The 19,628-nt window shown below is 44.4% G+C and overlaps 1 protein-coding gene across 2 annotated transcripts in view; it reads left to right on the top strand.

Annotated features, from left to right (window-relative positions):
* The first annotated feature begins 3,875 nt into the window (after positions 1-3,875).
* Positions 3,876-19,628, top strand: part of CACNB4 (calcium voltage-gated channel auxiliary subunit beta 4) — a 256,942-nt gene continuing 241,189 nt past the window's right edge. Inside the window, exons 1-2 of one of the 2 annotated variants that reach the window (XM_078451292.2) lie at positions 3,876-4,158; positions 4,664-4,747. In XM_078451292.2, the coding sequence (XP_078307418.1) occupies positions 4,099-4,158; positions 4,664-4,747 (144 nt within the window). In that variant the 5' untranslated portion in view covers positions 3,876-4,098. Of the gene's footprint in view, positions 4,159-4,210; positions 4,438-4,663; positions 4,748-19,628 lie in introns of those variants that run through there. The other variant, XM_078451293.2, reaches the window with a different exon arrangement.

Genomic DNA, 19,628 nt, shown 5'->3' on the forward strand with positions numbered 1-19,628 from the left:
TGGCATTTTACAATATGTAACTTTTTGTGATTGATTTCTTTCACTTAGCATAATATTTTCAAGGCTTATCCATGTTGTAGCATGTATCAATACTTCATTCTTTTTATTGTAGAACAATATTCCACTGTATAGATATACCACATTTTAAATCCATTCATCAGTTGGTAGACATTCGGGTTGCTTCTGGTTTTGGCTGTTAAGAATAATGCTGGTATGTACATTCTTGTATAAGTTAAAAAAATTTTTTTTAATGTTTATTTTTGAGAGAGAGAAAGACAGAGACAGAGTGCAAGCAGGGGAGGGGTAGAGAGGGAGACACAGAATCCAAAGCAGGCTCCAGGGTCTGAGCTGTCAGCACAGAGCCCAACACAGGGCTAGAACTCACAAACCGTAAGATCATGACCTGAGCCAAAGTTGGATGCTTGACTGACTGAGCCACCCAGGCGCTCTCTTGTATAAGTTTTGCACGGACATATTCTTTGATTTATCTTAGCTATATGCCTGGGAGTGGACTTGCTGTGGTAACTCTGTGTTTAACTTTTTGAGGAACTGTCAAAATGTTTTCCACAGGAACTGTACCATTTTACAATCCCATCAGCCGTGTATTGCAGTTCCAATTTCTATCTTTGCCAACACTTGTTATTATCTGACTGTTTGATTACGGCTGTCCTAGTGCATGTGAAGTGGTATCTCATGGTTCTGATTTGTTTGCATTCTCCTGGTGACTCATGATGCCCAACATCTCTTTATGTCCTTATCAGTCATTTGGCTATCTTTTTTTGGAGAAATGTTTATTCAGATTCTTTGCCCGTTTAAAAAATTATTTTTGGGGGGGCGCCTGGGTGGCTCAGTCAGTTGGGTGTCCAACTTCGGCTCAGGTCATGATCTTGTGGTTCGCAAATTGAGCCCCGCATCAGGCTCTGTGCTGACAGCTCAGAACCTGGACCCTGCTTTGGATTCTGTGTCTCCCTCTCTCTCTGCCCCTCTCCCACTCACACTCTGTGTCTCTCTCTCAAAAATAAACATTAAAAAATTTTTTTTTAAATTATTTTTATTACTGCATTGTAAATTTCCTTATATATATTATAGATAGGAGTCCCTTACCCGGTATATGCTTTGCAAACATTTTCTCCCATTCTTTGGGTTGCCTTCACTTCCTTCTTTTTAAAAAATTTTTACCTTCACTTTCTTGACAGTGCCCTTTGAAGTACAAAAGGTTTTCATTTTGGTGAAGTCCAATTTATTTATTTTTTCTTTTGCTGCTTGTACTTTGGTGTCATATCTAAGTATCCATTGCCAAATCTGAGTCATGAAGCCTTACCCTTATCGTACATTTTTTTCCAACAGTTTTACATTTTTAACTATTTCACTTAGCCCTTTGGTCAATTTTGAGTTAATTTTTGTATGTGGTAAGAAGTAAGGGTCCACCTTCATTCTTTCAGCTCTGGTGCTGGAGGCAGGGAAAAAGGTGCACCTCTCTTTGAGTGACAGCACCCCTTTAGGAGCTGAGCCCTTGGCAGGGAGGGGCAGCAGTCCCAGGCCCCCAGGCTCGCCTCTGACCGAGCAGTCAGGGCCCCAGTATCCTCGGTGGCAGGGTGCCAAGGGTAGACCTCCATCCTACAAGTGGGGGCTGGGCTAACGAAGGAAGCCCCTCCTCCCTGCTGTATTTGATGAGAGTTCAACCTTAGCAACAAGGAGCTGGGGGCAGGATGAGAAATTATAATGTCCTGTCCATCCAAAGAAGATAACCCTCCCACTGGAGTTGACGGGAGAGGAAGCCCTGTGTTCCAGGCTGCACCAGTGTGGAACGGAGTGTCTCCCTTGCCGAGATGGACAGAAGCAGGGAAAGAGGGAGCGGGTCTTGGTTCAGATACCACAGACTCTCACTTTCCTTACGGAGTTTTAGTAAATTTTCTTGAATAAATGTTTCTTCATTTGTTGTGTACCCTTAGGGCCATTCCAGAGATTTAAATAAAAAAACAAAAACAAAAACAATTTTCACCAGTTTTGCTGTGGGGTGGGGGTGGGTACAGAGTGCACCTCAACTGTCAGGCTGCTGTAGATTCTTTTTTGAAAACTCCAAGTCAGCGACTGTGGGCAGTGAAAAACCAGAAAACTCAAACCACAGAATAACTCATTCTATATATATTGATTAGATATCAGCTATTAAAATGGCTCAGAGCTAAAAATGGAAGGAGTTCTGCATTGGCAGACGTACTACTATCCATAAGCTTTAGGAAGTGTCTACTATATGTAAGGTATAAAAATATAAGATAAAAAGCTAAAAATCTGTTTTGGAAATTAGGAGATTTTCATAAAAAAGAGAACTAATAAACCAAGGCAGCTATACTAAATTCCCGGGGAAAAATACTCCAGTTTTTCATAGGCATGAGAAACTATCCAGGACTGGAGTGAGTGGCCAAGGAGGATTTCTGCGGGGGAAGAGTTGGCTGGGGCACGTTTGGAGGTGAAGGTAGGCTTCAGCTGGATGGGTGGGCTGGGGGTAGGGCACATTCCAAAGCAGAAGTGCTAAAATGGGATTGCATTTAGTATGTTTGAGAAATAATGAGTGGACCTGCCTAGTTGCTGGAAGGTCTATATGAAGAGATTAAGTGAGAAATGAAGTGGTGACCAAAAAGCAGGGGAGAGGAGAGGGCTTTGGTCTTTGGGACTATGGAGTCTGAACCCTATTTTGTAGGCTGCTGAGAGCAATGAGTGCTTTTTAGAGGAGTGACTTGGGCAAAGAGATTTTAGGAAAATGACTTTGTGTGTAGCGTGTAGTTGGAATGAAATCTGTGTGTGTGTGTGTGTGTGTGTGTGTGTGTGTGTGTGTGTGTGCGCGCGCGCGCGCGCGCAGAGTCCGGAAGCAAGAAGACAGACTAGTTTTAGACTGTTAAAAAGAAATGAAGGTCTGGATTAAGTGAAGAAGGCGGGAATGGAAAGGAAGTGTTTGGTGGGTGGTAACATAATCAGGACCTCAATATGCGGCCAATTGTTTCCACCAAAAATAATACTAGGATACAAGGTGACATGGGCTGATTTAGCAGTTTGACTTACTATATATATTTTGATGGGTTTTTCATACAGTATCTATAGTTAAATGAGGTCTCTTTATTTTTGACTTCTCACATATTTTTCTTCCCTCTTCTTATTACTTCAAATTCCTCTTCTCCACAGTTTGCTTTTGCTTTGATTTCAAATTAACCTCTTATATGTATTTGCAGGAGGAAACCAAGGGGTGCAACAATGGCACGGATCGTGGATGGTTTCAAGGATGAGTTTCTTCCCTTGAAAACAGCTATCCGCGTAGAAATGGGAGGCACGTGGCCAACTCTGGCTTTTTAGCAGGTCTAACATGACCTTCAAAACTCCTTAGGACACGCCAGTCTCCTGCGAGGCTGCATCTCCCATTAGGCTGGCAGGTTCTCCTGCGGCCGCCTGGATGTGTTGGCTCCGGGTTGTGAAAATAGAGTCGACCAAACAGTACAAAAGCACAGACAAAAAACAAACCAGAAACCCCCATGCCTTACCATGGCGGGCTGATGAGTGAAGTCGTGCAAGGAAGGTTCTGCTCGTGCCCTTTTAAAATTCCAGTGCAACACACACACACACACACACACACACACACCCGCGCGCGCCCGGTCGGCTCTTCCCACTCCCTGCCACACTGCACCAGCGTCCCTCCCCAAGTCCTGATTCATGAACCGTGCCACCTTTGTCTCATTTGAAACCGTGCAGACTATTTTAATCCTTCCACCCCCACCCCAGATTCCCCCCCTCTCCATCCTCTGGAAAGCTCTGATGTAAGGCGCTCGCTAGGTGGGGGAGCGCTTCTCCCGGTCGGCTCGGGTAGGCGAGATCCCCAGAAGCCCCCTCCGCGGGACCTCTGCCTGCCGGGCCGTGACCCGGGGACCCCGCTGCGGGCGCGGGAGAAGCGCCTTGGTCCCTTTAAGGTGTCTTGCTCTCCGAGGTGCGGGCAGGGAGCCCGGGAGCCGGCGCGGGTCTCGCTGCCGCCCTCCTCTCCTCCCGCTCCCCGGCCTCCGGGGACCTGCCCGCCCTCCGCCCGCCGCGCGCCGGCCCGCCATGCGGCTGTGAACCATGTCCTCCTCCTACGCCAAGAACGGGCCGGCCGACGGGCCGCACTCCCCCACCGCTCAGGTACCGCCCCCTCCTCCTCCCCCCTCCCGCCCCGGCGGCCCGAGCGCGCCCCGCCTTCGTGCGGGCAGCGCGGGGCCCCCAGTCCTGAGAGTCGGCCACCGCGCGCTCCCACCCCTCCTCCTAGTCCCTCTCCTCCAGCTCCTCCTCTGCCGCCGCCTCCTCCTCCTCCTCCTCCTCACCTCGTCCGTCTCAGCGCTCCCGCTCTGGAGCCCGCAGCCTTCCCCAGCCGATGCCGGGGACCCGGACCCCGCGCCCCGAGAGTCTTTGTTAATGGATGTGGTGGGTGCTCGCGGGCTGCTCTCCTCGGGCATCGTTGCAGCCGTCGAGGCTCGTGGTGGGGGGGTGGGGGTGGAGGCTGTATCTGGGGACCGCCGAGGAGACTGGGGTACGGGCTCTGGGAAACCCTGGGGAGCTGGTCCGGAGGCGGGCGCTGGCCCGGGGTGGTCGTCCGGCTCCGCGCTGCGGTCCTCACCGGCTTCTCTCTGGCCCCGTGTGTCGAGTCCAGGTGGCCCGAGGCACCACGACCCGGAGGAGCAGGTTGAAAAGATCCGATGGCAGCACCACTTCGACCAGCTTCATCCTCAGACAGGTAGGAGGCGGGCGCGGGGAGACCGCGCGGGCGGCAGGTTGGGGAGAAGGCCCGGTGCGGGGCGCGGGGGTCCGGGAGCCGAGCGCTGCCACCCAGAGTGCGAGCGGCGGGTAGAGTCTCTTCGCGCCCCTTTCCGGCCGGGGCCGGGAGCTCCCGCTGCGTCCTGCTTCCGCATCCCCCTGCGGGCAAAGTCTTCCCGGCCGGGCGGCTCCGCATCGCCCTCGAAGTTTGTGCGTTCGAATGCGAGTTGCTGGGGACCCGGTGTAGGGCAGGGATGTTGAATTTAAGACTGAAAGTATTTCTAGTTGCACTTTCCGTGTGTGGTAACGTCTTCAAGTCGCGTACTTGACTTTGAGTAACCAGAGCCCCAGGGGCCCCGCACACGGTTTAATTTGGCCGACAGGTCGCGGTCTCTGCTGTTTGTCGTATTTCGAATACTCTTCTTAGTGTGGGTCTTGGGAGAGATCTGCCAGCTCTGGTCAAATGAAAGACGCTTTGAGCAGAAAGTTTGGTGTCACTTGGGACCTCTGCTTTGGTTCGCTTAACTAGGGAAAAAAGACTGCCCAGACCTGGTTCTATTGAAATAAGCAAAGGTCGGCACTCAGTTCGAGGGTCTGGGTGGTACTACACTTCGTGTTTGTTTTCTTTGTAGTTTCCGTCTGTGTAGTTCTAGTGAGCGTTCTGTGTGCTAAAACATCGCCGATTACACTGAATGCTTAGGTCTCTTTCACCTTGACACAGGAGATTGGTCCTTAATTTTCTACTGCCCATGTGCTGTAAATGAAACCATCTCTACATAGCTGCTGGGTGCTAGCGAGATCATGCAAAAGTGAGTCACCTTGATCTCTCTTTGGAGCGGAAAAACTCTGGAGGTGTGTGCTTTCAGGGTGGCTTAGGAATACTTTGGTTGTGGCCCCAAGACGCTTTTATCCCAGGCTCTGCTGTGGGCTGCTGGAGTGACCTTGGGAAGTTCTTTTCCCTCTAGGTCACAGAGCATTGTGTAATATGTTTTTAACCAATGATGGCAGCTGGGGTGTGTTTCCTTAGTGATTATCGTCAATTTAAACAGATTATCTAGGACAAATGGGCTTTAGATTCAAAATTGGACTCACACTTCTCCTAAAGGGTTTATAAAGCATATTTAGATAATATTTATTATGCAGTACTCATTTTCTGCAAACAGATTGTTACCACTACTGTTTTTAATTCAGTGAGCACCAAGTATTTACATTCTTAAAGTAAATATATTTTGGATCCTGAATTTGTTCTAAAAGTGCATTCTATTCCCTTTGCAGTGCTTAGATCATTTGTGCATTTGATAAAGCGAAGACATTCTTCATCTTTAAAAAATTTTTGACTTATATGACTGAGATCTTGTTGATGTTTATTTTGTAGGTGCCTATTTTTGGTGGTGTTTCATTGTTGCAAATTCTTAGAAATACTAATTATACAGCAGTGTATTCTGTGAGCTGTTTGACTAAAACTTTTGAGTTCATCTTAACTGTCACTTCACTAATGCTTTAGACTTCCAACCACAAACAAAACAATCAATATTTTTTCTAATATCCTTCTTTCCTCAGTTTACTCCAATAAATGAGATAATGCATGGATAAGTTCTTGATAAGTGTGTTGCTATGTATTGTCTTAAAAATGTGAAAAGTATTGCATGCTAATAATTTTGGGAGTAATTTAAACCAGTGCAATGTATAGGACAAATATGTTTCATTAATCTTTCTGAAACTGGGATTTGTTGATTTAATAAAATGGTCTAATTTAAATTTAGAAGTTAGTTGTAATTGTATGATATATACAATCTTTTTCTTTTCTGTGTAAAAATAATACATAATTTTTGTGAACACTTACAGTTGAGTAAGTATCCTACACATGATCTTGATTAAAAATGACATAATGGACCCTTCTGTAATGGCTACAATAAAAATAACAGAGGGATTTTATTTCTTTGACAAGCGATGGAAAGTTACTGCAAATGGAAGTTAACTGTGTTTTTTGAAATAAAATTGAAGAGTTTTCACCTGAGTGCCAAAGAAGTATTTTTTAAAAAAGCACAATAGCTGTTTATGTTATTAGAGCCTTCTTATTTGTAGAATGACTAACGATTTATTGTTTTTGAATTCTTGGTACACTGAAGTGATGGGATTTCTTGGTGATATCTCACAGTCTGTGTGATGCCTTCTCACATGAAGAAGACAGTGGGGATGCCAGTAAAATAGTGCTGCTCATTTTTGTATCTTGTTATTTACAAAATTAGAGAGGGAAAGCGTTCACTTAAAAAAAAAAAAAATGATGTGTCGAATCAGATGGGTCATATGGGGCTGATGGTGAAGCACAGAGGACAGTTGGCAAATAAAATAAAACAGTTTATTTATTGTCACCTAGTAAAATTGTTTAATCTTTATTTTTTCTTTTTCTTCTTATTTTTTTTTTTTTTAATTTTTAACGTTTATTTATTTTTGAGACAGAGAGAGACAGAGCACGAATGGGGGAGGGGCAGAGAGAGGGAGACACAGAATCTGAAACAGGCTTCAGGCTCTGAGCTGTCAGCACAGAGCCGGACGCGGGGCTCGAACTCATGGACCGCGAGATCATGACCTGAAGTCGGCGGCTTAACCGACTGAGCCACCCAGGCGCCCCTCTTCTTATTTTTTTAAACACTTTTTAATGTTTATGTATTTTTGAGAGAGAGATACAGAGCGGGAAGCAGGGGAGGGGCAGAGAGAGAGAGACACACAGAATCCAAAGCAGACTCCAGGTTCCAAGCTGCGCACAGAGCCCAATGTGGGGCTCGAAGTCACGAACCGCAAGATAGTGACCTGAACGAAGTCAGACGCTTAACTGACTTGAGCCACCCAGGCGCCACTTATTATTATTGTTAAAGTCTTCTTCCAACTGGTAAAAAGTTGTAGTGTTTGTGTGTGTACATGCACGCATACACATGCACACATGTGAGTCGGGCTGAAAACAAACTGAGAAAGTGAGCCTGCCTCCACTCTGAGGACTGCTCACAAAGTCTCTCTCGAATCTGTGACCTTGTTTCGTGGGCTACTAGATTGCTGGTCTCCGCAATCTAGGAGGGATGGAGATTTTGGAATGAATCCAGGAAACAACTAAATGGTTTCTTTGAGGAAAGGTGAGAAGATTAAGTATTTTGCCACGATAAGAATAAAGAGAGCTCGGGGGTAACCCAGTAATGGTCTTCAAAGTGTACACAAAGGCATTCTTTGGAAATGTGATGGACTGTTCTCCTTTTTCATTGAGGAAGGAACTCAAGAACTGCATGACTTCATTAAGACTGTTGCTATCATTGAAATGGCTTTCCAAATGAGGCCGTAGATTTTTTTCCTAGGAGATCACTTGTGACAGGCCATTTGTGAGTGGATTCTTTATTCATGTTTTAAAATTTTAGGAAGCACTTATTTAAAAAAATAAGCTGTCAGCACAGAGCCTAATGTGGGGCTGAAACTCACGAACCTGAGCCAAAGTCAGACGCTAAACTGATTGAGCCACCCAGGCTCCTCTAGGAAGCAGTTATTAAACATCTGCTCTGTGCCCAGCACTGTGCTAGATGCTATGGAAGAGGAATGAAAAGACGGAGTCCCTGTACCCAAAGGATTTTATAATCTACTTATGGAGACATAGATATATACACACAACATAGTGAACTGTAGCAAGGAATTAGGGTGTGGGCAAAATGGCCATATGCACTGAATATTGTAATACTCTGGGTGTCACTGCACATAGAGTTGCTGTGATGGAGTACTCCAGGTTATTCTCACTGAGGTTATCCCAGTTTTCTCCCCTCTGGGGTTCAAAGCGAAAATCTGATCAGAGTGTGATTATTCTGTTGATCTCTCCTTGTTAAGGCTGCCCTTATCAGTACTGCAAGTCTTATAAGGCCTGGCCCCTACCAGTTTGCAGCCTTATCTTAAACCATTATCTTTTAGCTTTGGACACAGGTCTCGCACACACCACCTTCCCTTCTGCCATTGGCCCTTTGTACATGCTGAGCCCTCTGTGTGGAGGGCTCTTGTTCTCCGTTCTGCCAAGTTAATTTTTAATCTTTGTTGAGACCTAGGTTTAGTCTTCACCTCTTTTTTACTACTTTTTATATTTACTTATGTATTTATGTATGTACGTATTTATTTATTGATTTATTTTGAGAGAGAGAGAGAGAGAGAGAGAGAGAGAGTGCAAGTGGGGGAGAGGGGCAGAGGCAGAGAGAGAATCTTAAACAGGCTCCATGCTCAATGCGGTGTTGGATGTGGAGCCCAATGCCATGATCCTGGGGTCATGACCTGAGCCGCAATTAAGAGTTGGACGATCAACCAACTGAGCCAGCCAGGCACCCTCTAGTCTTCATTTCTTTTTCTAATCTCTTTGATGATGTCAGTTCCTTAACCACGTACCTCATTCCAGAGTGCATTTTGCCAGGTCTCAGTAATTAGATTTCTCTGTTAATGTCTGTCCCCTCATCCAGATAATAAGTACCACTGGGGCAGGGACATACCTGCATTTGGGGCACTTGATTGTCTTTGTACCCTAAGCATTTAGCGTAGTAGATGTTCAATAAGTATTTATTTGGATGAATGAAGGAGCGGATGGATGAGGACTAGCTTCATATATTTTAGGCATGGCGTTCTGTTCTAACATTAAACTCTTTGTTTGATGGGGAGAAATTGCCTCCTAACAAAACTTCCCCAAATTTAGTGGCTTAAAGCAACAACATTTTTTTTTTTTTTTTTTTTTTTAATTTCAGTGTGCTGTCCAGTTAGTTCTGTGTGGTGTTATCTGGGCACTGGCATGGCTGAAAGGTCTAAAATAGCCTCACACGTGTGGTTGGCAGTTGGTGCTGGCTGCTGGCTGAGAGCTCGACTAGAGGTTTTGGCAGGGGGCTCAGTCTTCCTCCACCTGGGCTCTCAGCATGATTGCTTGAACTTCCTTACAACATGGTGGCTGGGTTCCAAGAAGGGGCATCCCAAGAAGCAAAGGAGGAAGCTGCAGATTTTGTAAAACCTGCTGTTGAAAGCTACATGACATTCCTTCTGTTACAATCTTTAAATCAAAACAAAAGGCTAGCTCAGTTTCAAAGGAAGAAGAAATAGACTCTTGCCATGGGGTACAACAAGGTCACCTTACAAAAGAGCATGTAGAATGGAAGATACTCTTGCAGCCGTCTTTGGAATCATCTACTCTAGATCAAAGAACCTTGGCTTTTTTTAGGTATGCTAAACAAACGATCATGATAATAATTCAGTAAGCCCACACTGTATTTAGAGATTTAAAACATATTTAGTTACTAAGTTGATACTATAATAAAACAAGCTGACAAAAACTTCTTTGGGTTATAATTTGGAGACACATTTCTCCAATAAAATGCAGATTCATCAACAGAAGGTATATGCTTTGTGCATAGCTCTAAGAATAATCATATGCCTAGAGACATGCATATATGCAAAATTTATCCATAAACTTAGAACCACAAAATTTTAGAACAGGAAGACATTGCAGAGGGAAAGTACTTCAGTTCCTCATTTTCAGATAAATAAAACCGAGACTCAAGGACAGAAAGGCTGTACCGACGTCACATCAGTAGTTGTAGAACAGAGACAGGGGACCGTCACATCAGTAGTTGTAGAACAGAGACAGGGGACCTTACTCAGATCCTCCAGTTTTTCCACCACAACACACTTCATCCCTGAATAATCAGGATAGACATACAAACACAAAGATGTGGACACATGAAAAGACATATGGAGCTTATTCCTCTTAGATCCTAGAAATATTCTTACCTTATATGGTTACCGTGAGGAACAAAGCAACCACTGGAGAATCTCAAGACTGTAGTTTTTTCCCCCAATTTTATCATGAGATGGAATTTTTGTTTGCATGGTTCATGGTGGTTGGTTGGTTTGATTAGTAGTCATTGTATTAGCCAGTACTAACTAGGAAATAAAACTACTTGCGATTTTGCAACTGAGGAACTTGAATGTAGAGACATGGTTAAACAGGCAGTGGGAGAGGTTGGAAACTAACCCTGGAGGTTAGCAACAGCAGGAAGCCACTGTTACCTCCAGGCTAGCAGGACAAGTAGAGGAAACTGTTACTGGAACACAGGGGCCAGAATCACCCGGTAGATACTGTAGCCACTGGGGTACTGTTTTATAGGAGCAAGAGACAGAGGACATCACCTCACACTTGTTAGGATGGCTACAATCAGAAACACAAGAAGCAACAATGTAGGTGAGGATGTAGAGAAAAGGGAAGTTTTATGCCCTGTTGGTGGGAATGTAAATTAGTGCCGCCACTGTGGAAAACAGTATGGAGATTCCTCCAAAAATTAAAAATAGAATAAGTACCATATGACCTAGCAATCCCACTTCTGGGTATTTATCTAAAGAAAATGAAAACACGAACTTGAAAAGATATGTGCATCCCCACATACATTGCAGCCAGTGTTTATAATAGCCAAGGCATGGAAACAACCTAAGTGTTGATTGATGGATGAATGCATAAAGAAATTGTGGTATGTATATATACGATGGAATATTACTCAGCCATAAGAAAGAATGAAATCTTGCTATTTGTGATAATATGGATGGACCTTAAAGGCATTATGCGAAGTGAAAGAAGTCAAATAAGACAAATACTGTATGATCTCACTTGTATGTGGAATCTAAAAACCCTCCCCAAATCAAAAACCTAAAACAAAAACTGAGCTTATAAGACTGATGGTTGCCAGACGCAGGGATGGGGGTATAGGTGAAATGGGTGAAGGGGTCAAAAGGTACAAACTTTCAGTTATGAAATAAATAAGTAATGGGGGATGTAATGTACAGCATGGTACATATAAGTAATAATATTGTATTGCATATTTGCAAGTTGCTTAGAGAGTAGATCTTTAAAGTTCTCATTACAAGAAAAAAAATGTATAACTATGTATGATGATGGATGTTAACTAGAGCTGTGATCATTTCACAAAATATAGAAGTATTGTTATGTTGCATACCTAAAACTAATATAATGTTATTTGCCAATCATACCTCAATTAAAAGAGAGAGACACACACCTACAGAGGAGATGTAGCTTCTGCTAAAGAAGCCACTTGAGGGGAGAGAATGAGGAGTGACCCTCTGTCTCCCCCTTCTCCTGGAGTACTTGCCCTTGGCTGAGCCCAGCGGGAAGCCCGCTGACCTGGGAGCCTCGAAGCAGCCTGCAGACCTTGGCCCTCCTGAGAGAGAAAGCAGCACAGGGGAAGGGGAGAATGACCCTGAGGGAAACTGGCCAGGACCGGCACAACCATTGGTATATTTTAGCTGCATGGAAGACAATGATGAATCCGTCTCATTAGCAAAATTGGAAGTTTCCTTTTGCTCTGGGAGTAGAACTTCCTGGCTAAATGGGATAGTACCGTTGAGATGAACCCGAGGGAAAAGTTGACACCTATTTCCTGTGTGAATTTCATCTGGAATGCATCTTCCCAAATTGAGACCTGGTAGACCAAGAAAGAGCTCTGCCTCTCGGGCAAACTGTCCTTTCTTTGTTCTTGCTCTTGGGCTTGAAGGAATGGAACGGGATTTACGAAGCTCCTTATTGAGAAATCCAATTACTGGGCAACTAACCTATTAACCAGTCACTTGTACATTTCTCTAAGTCCCTGTTCTTGGCTCACAGAGTTCCCTAAATCTCACTTTTGTAGAATAAAGAACTATTTATCCCTTCACTTTAGGATGGTAAGATTTTATTGAACCTTAGATAAATTTTGATTGAAATTTTAATCTTTCTAGAAAGTTGTAGGATGCTGTGCAGACACTTAAGTTGAAAATAACCTCGGTTTTACCGTGACTCCCCTCCCTTACTTACTCCAACGGTGCCACAGGCAGTGTCGTCTGTCCGTAGGTGCTAAGGAGCAGAGACTCCTGTTTCATCGAGGGCCGAAGCAAGGGTGGACTACAGAGAATGTGGTTTAGTCAAACCGTGTGGGTGGCTGGTTGTAGAAATCAGTCCCCCTACTTCTGGTGAGTCTACCAACCCAGTGGTGTTCCTGGATGCAGCCAACCTAGTTCTGACCCACCTTTTCTGGCTGATGTTGTAGCATTATCCAGTCTCCTCACCTACGTCCTAGTTTGGCCATTTCTTGGTCTCATTTCTGCAGTGCAGACTACTAACCAGGGCGAGCAGGCTTGCATTTCACTCAGATTCCCTGAAGACCCTAGGAAGTATCAGAAGGCGTGTGCTCAGAGGGGCGGGCGTGCAGGCCCCATTCTTCTTTCAGTGTTTGCCTCTGCATGCTGTTTTCAAGGCAACGTCTTGGAGCAGAGTATTTCCTAGAACAGTGCCATGTTCTCCGTCGCTCACACCTTTGCTGGAGCTTCCTTCCCAGCAGGAGTGTGTGCGCCGAGTGAATTACAGGCCTCGGAAACACAGATCCTCTGAGTTTGTCTTTCCTCACGGTGTGCCTGACAGAGATGCAGAGCACCTGGACGCTTTTCACTCCCTTTGCATCCAGGGTGTTGCACCAACATTTCCTCTGTGGGACCGTGCAGAGCACTTCCTTAACCATCCCAGTTACACACTCTTTTTATAATACCTCTCCAGGTTAGAATACAGCCAATGGAGAAATCTCAAGAAGAGCTAGGTTGTTATGCACAAAGAACCCCTATAAAAACACATTCTGATCTGAGCAACTGGTATTGCCCTGCTTCACAGAGTTAGTTACCTGCTCTTGTACTTTGTGAACCAAGAAAACATTGAGGTAGAATACGACACTCTGCCTTCTAGAAGAGTAAGTTGTGAACCTGACTACAGAGCAACACATCAGGAATTGTATGTGGATTTAACCATGTAAACTGGGGCAGGGAGTGGGGATAGGACTAGAGATATAAGCTGAGATTAAGGAAAAGTTGAAATTATTCCATTTTAAGGGAATAGTTTTATGGCTTTCAGGTAACAATAATGACAAGCTGTGTGCTATGGCAACCTGCTTTCAGAAATAGATAAGGCTTGGACACCTGGGGGGCTTAGTCGGTTAAGCATTTGACTCTTGATTTCAGCTCAGGTCATGATCTCACGGTTCATTAGATGGAGCCCCCCATCAGGCTCTGCAGGGACAGTGCGGATTCTGTCTCTCCATCTCTCTCTGCCCCTCCCCCACCAAGTAAATAAACAAACATTAAAAAAAAAAAGAAATATAGAAGGCTGATATTTTATCAACACCTGGCTTGAATATAGAACTGGCTTTGAAATTCCTTGAAGATCGTTGTCGTATGAACTAGAGTAAATGTGCCCATCTACAAACTTTCTTATTTTCTTGAACGTGTCCTTTCTTATTACCATATACACAGAGCGGAGGTGATTACTTGACTCTGAAGGGGGCGTTCAGCATTTGTACTTTATGCACCGAAAGCATTAATTAGATCGGGGCTGTACCGCTTATGTGACAACTACTGAATGTGTCTGATCCTATCACTGTAATCATTTGGATGACCAGCGGGGCCCATGTTATTTCTCATTTTATGTTCTTTGCGGGTGCGGGCATCTTTCTCGAGGGCTGCAATCTAATAGCTGGACCATCAGCCTTCGTTTGGAGAGGAAAGATTTTGTAAACATGAACTTGGAAAGAATCTGCCTTTTTCTGGGTTGTCAAAATCACTAGAAATGGTGAATTTGTGGAGTGTTCACTGTGTCCAAATAGTATAATAGTATTTTTAAACTCCTTAGGAAAAATTTGTTTGCAGTGTCTTTTTTAGTACTGGAAAGACCAGCAGTAATGGAAGTTCATAGTGGCTTACGTAGGTGAATGTGTGATACCCTCTACTTTCCTCTCGAATGGCCCCTGCTCATGTCAACAACTCAGATGCTGGTGATGTTTCCAAATCAAACAGGTGGGTAAAATAATCACCGTCGTTAGAACACTCTGAAGGCATGACTTTCTTACCTGGCCTCTTAGTGTGTCTGTGTGGAACAGAGAGGGGGAAGTCATTCTTACAGGAATTCAGAGGCTGTCTTTTGTTATCAACATAATCTAATTTTATTTTATTTTATTTTATTAAAAAAATTTTTTTTTTAACGTTTTATTTATTTTTGAGACAGAGAGAGACAGAGCATGAACAGGGGAGGGTCAGCGAGAGGGAGACACAGAATCTGAAACAGGCTCCAGGCTCTGAGGTGTCAGCACAGAGCCCGACACGGGGCTCGAACTCACGGACCGCGAGATCATGACCTGAGCCGAAGTCGGCCGCTTAACCGACTGAGCCACCCAGGCGCCCCAACATAATCTAATTTTAGAACATTGTCATCACCCCCAAAAGAAATCTTGTACCCATTATCAGTCATTTTCCATGCTCCTCCCCACCCCTAGGCAACTATTGATCTGTTAGTCTCTATGTCGATAGATTTACCTCTACTGGACATTTCATATAACTGGAATCATATAAGAAAATGTGATCTTTTGTGATTGGCTTCAGTTTTTTTTTTTTTTTTTTTTTTTTTTCATTAACATATTCTCTACACCAGCCTGAGGTTTTCTAGTTGTAACCCCTGGTCTAAATGTGCAGATGTCGGCTCACTTGTGTTAAGGGACTTGCCTTTCCTTAAGCTTATGCTCCAGAGAGCTTTTCAAGTCATGGTGTTGAATGGGGATAATGATAATTATATTTATATTTATTGTGGAGCTACAGTCTCAGGTCATAGAGCTCAATTTTGTCAGGGGCAAAACTATTTGACCTGTGTGGAAATCAAGTCCCTGACCCTGGCCTCCTTGTCATCAGGATTGAACAAAACTGAGTTACGGTCATCTATAGAAGGGGATTTATATAATAGGATGAGATCACTGGGATTAAAAAAGTGAGTAATGTAAGTAGTTATTGCCATCATTTTCAATAATTTTTCATAATAGAAATATCTTGAATACTTACAATCCAAAATACTTTCAAAATTTTATCTAGATGTTTGTAATAACTCCACTCTGGTAATTATAATGTTTATTCCTTGGGAGATACAATTAAGGAGAAAGAGAGTGCTCAAGTCCCAAGCTAAGTACAATATTTATGGGACTTATTGGGTACATAAAACTGTACTCTTTATGTGGCAGGTGCTGCTCAATTATATTTGAGCACTTCCCTGGGGGACAAAAGTCAATTATCAACACAGTCGTGTGGGAGAGAAATAGGTCAGCTGCAAATATTCTCTGCTAATTTCAGAAAGCTTGAGGGGTGATTTAGTTTGGGGGATATTTTTTTTGTTCTTTTGGTCTCTGTGCTATAGGGAGACCTTCTGGTAGGGAAGGCTCAGTTTTTCATTTGGTATTGGTTGTCATATTCATTTACTTCATTAAAAAAAATTTTTTTTTAATGTTTATTCTTGAGAGAGACAGAAAAAAAAAAAAAAAAACATGAGCGGGGGAGGGGCAGAGAGAGAGGGAGACACAGAATCCGAAGCAGGCTCCAGGCTCCAAGCTGCCAGCACAGAGCCCGACATGGGGCTCAAACTCACAAGCTGTGAGACCATGACCTGAACTGAAGTTGGATGTGTAACCAACTGAGCCACCCAGGCCCCCCCTATTCACTTACTTTAATATGATATAAATATTGCTTTTGATCCTGTAAAATGAAAATTAAACCAAATAATATCTTTTTTACTTTATTTATTTTTTTAAACCAAATAATATCTTTTTAAAAATGAGGTCAAAAACACATTGTAAGAGTAATTGTACCTTGTAGGGGCATTCTTATTACTATTGCTATTTTTACATTGACCGAATAAAATGCAAATTTCGTATTCCAAGTATTTTGTTTACTATTTCTACATGAGAAGAGTAAAAAGTACTGGTTGTAAAAAAAAAAAAAAAGGAAGGACATTGGGTTTTAAAAAATTAGGTTTATTTTTTTTTATTGTGGTAAAAAAAAAAAAACATAACAGGAAATTTTACCATCTTAGCCAATCTTAAATGTATAGTTCAGTGGCATTAAGTGCATTTACCAGTGTTATTTTTTTTTAGTGGATGTGCGGGTTGTTTAAAAAGTGTAAGCAGGCAAACCTAAATATATCCAACTTATAAATACGCTAAAAACATCCACCTGGAGAGGCCTCCCACCACGTCTGTGGCCTTGTTAAAAGCACAGGCAGCAGCAGAAAACAGACTTCTTAGTGCTTCACGAAGCTGTGGCTCCTGGTTGAGAAAACCCAAGAAGCAGCCATCCAGAAGCGGAAGTGCCCCACGGGCACTGGAACCCCACGGGCCCGGGTGGGCTTGGGAAACTAGGGCTGTGACAGGGGGCCTGTGCCGGTGGTGGCGTTGCCCTGGAATACCTGTTTTTACACGCCCAAATGCTTTTCTTCTTCCTCCACTCACTGACGTCCAAGCACCTTCAAGATGATTTGGGTTAAGGAGCAGCCTATTTGAAAAATATGCTTGTTCCCAGGAGTCAGGCGGCTCTAGTCATTCAACTAGAATGACTAGTCAAGTCAAACTAGTACTGTAGTTTGACTTCCTGTTTACCATCCTTAAAAGACCCGCCACAACAAAGCAGACACGGTCCCCAAGAAAGACCCCAGTCTCCCTGAGTCTGTTTGTCCTTTCTCACAGTCTCCTCCCCTTCCCTTCCCATCCAAACTTGTCCCCTCTGCTCCTGCTATAAGCACACGCACCCGGACTTGGACTCAGCCCCTGCTCTCTCACTTCCACCCACTCAGCCATGCCATTCCTTCTCCTTGAGGAAGGTCTCATCATTTCCACCTGTTGATGATTTTAGCATCGGTCAAACCCCTCTAGAACCTTCTCCCCCATAAAACTCTGTAGTATGGCTCCAGATCTCCTTCTGTGGCATTCGCTGGCATTCTGTTTTGACTCTTCTCCTTGTGACTCTTCTCCCCACCAGCTTGCGGGTCTCCCTGGACACTGTCACTTACGAATCTTGTGGGAAAGAGGAAGGAGGAGCAGGAGAAGTTGTAGGATATCACCATTAATAATCCGCATTTCACTTGTTCACTTTTCCTACCTATAGGTAGACACGGGACCTTAACACCTGCCTCCTACTATCTTGTCCATTTTTTCTGGGGGTCGAGGGGGTGCTCACAACTCTGTCCCTCGTTGATGTCTACTGCCACAGCCTTTGAGGAAGGCTTCTCGTGCTGCAGTTGCTCTGCCTTAGTCTTTGAGAACACTGCTTTCTGCCAACTAAGATGCTGCTTCTCAGGCAAAACCTAGAAGGTAACAAATAGCACCATGCCCTTCAGCCTCCCCGGACAAGCTGTGTTCCAGACGTCCTCAACTCTGGATCACACTCTGTCCCCTGGGCGCTCCCTGTGCATCAAAGATTCCCTTGTAAAGCCCGCTTCTGTACTTTTGGCCTGCATCTCTCTGCAGGGTCACACTGGGGAACAGGCACTATTCTGCCTCTGCCCCAGGAATGTACACAGGACTTGCTCCTGTAAGCCAACTCCCATGCATGTTGATCTGTACAAATTGATGTGGATACAAGCTTTGAATCCCTTAAAAAATTTTTCTTAACATTTATTTATTTTTTGAGAGACAGAGTGTGAGTGGGGGAGGGACAGAGAGAGAGGGAGTCACAGAATCTCAAGCAGGCTTCAGGTTCTGAGCTGCCAGCACAGAGCCCGATGTGGGGTTTGAACTCACGAACTGTGAGATCATGACCTGAGCCAAAGTTGGACGCTTAACTGACTGAGCCACCCAGGCTCCGCTCCCCTCCTTTTTAATGTTTATTTATTTTTGAAGGAGAGAGAGACAGACAGAAAGACAGAACATGGATGGGGGAGGGGCAGAGAGAGAGAGAGAGGCACAGAATCCGAAGCAGGCTCCAGGCTCTGAGCTGTCAGCACAGAGCCTGATGTGGGGCTTGAACTCACAAACCATGAGATCGTGACCTGACCCAAAGTCAGATGCCCAACCGACTGAGCTGCCCAGGCGCCCCTGAATCTCTTTTTAGCCTCTGCTACAACATACTCATAATTAATTTATGAAGTTTTCTTTATTTTTGTTTTATGAATTTGTATTGGGGAGGTGAGTAGAAGAAGGAAGAGGAAAGGGAAGATGGTATTGGAGGCTGACTACTTTGAGAGTTAGTGCATGCCTGGGTGGGGTATCAGAATGGAGACCTTTGGATAGAAGGAGGCTCTGGGTGCCTGAGGAGAAGGACAGTGACTGGTGGGAGAGAGGGAAGTGAATGAGGATCCAACTTGGTCCATTTTAAGCTTTGTTCTGGAACTCTGTCTGCTAGGAATTTTTCAGTTGCAAATAAACAGGAACTCAGCACAAATTGGCTAAGGCAAAACAGAGACTTATTGGCTCATGCAAGTAAAAAGTCCAGGGATAGGTCTGACCGGCTTCATGCATGGTTTGTTCTAGAAGTTCACAACTTCATCAGGGCTTCTGCTCCTTTCCTGTGCAGTTCCTTCAACACTGCATACTCTTCTGCGCTCCCTTCTGTGTGCTGCCTTGGACCTCGGGTTAACCCCTGTCACGGTGGTGGCAATACTCACGGTAGTTCAGGATCTCCCATTAACCCACCGCCCTGTTCGGAGGAGCAGGTAGCCTTTCCTATCATAGCTCCAGCAGAAGAAGCTGCTGTCAGGAGACTGCCCGACGTCAGTAGTTGGCCACTCCTAGGGATGAGATTGGGGTCGCCCCATCATGGCTGAGAATGGGGAACACCAGTTCCCTAAGGGAGTTTTGGGAGCTCGTGGTAGATGGAGAGGAAAATGGGTGCTGCGAAAGCAGTTAGTCAGATGTTTTCTCGAGGAAGGACTTTCATGTGAACCCCGGCAAATAATCAGAATTTCTTCCTTCTCCTGCTCCTCCTTTTTCTTCTTACCTCTTGTTTTAACCATGTCATGGATTAAATTG

This window comes from Panthera onca, chromosome C1 (assembly GCF_046562875.1).
Source record: "Panthera onca isolate mPanOnc1 chromosome C1, mPanOnc1 haplotype 2, whole genome shotgun sequence".
Taxonomy (NCBI): domain Eukaryota; kingdom Metazoa; phylum Chordata; class Mammalia; order Carnivora; family Felidae; genus Panthera; species Panthera onca.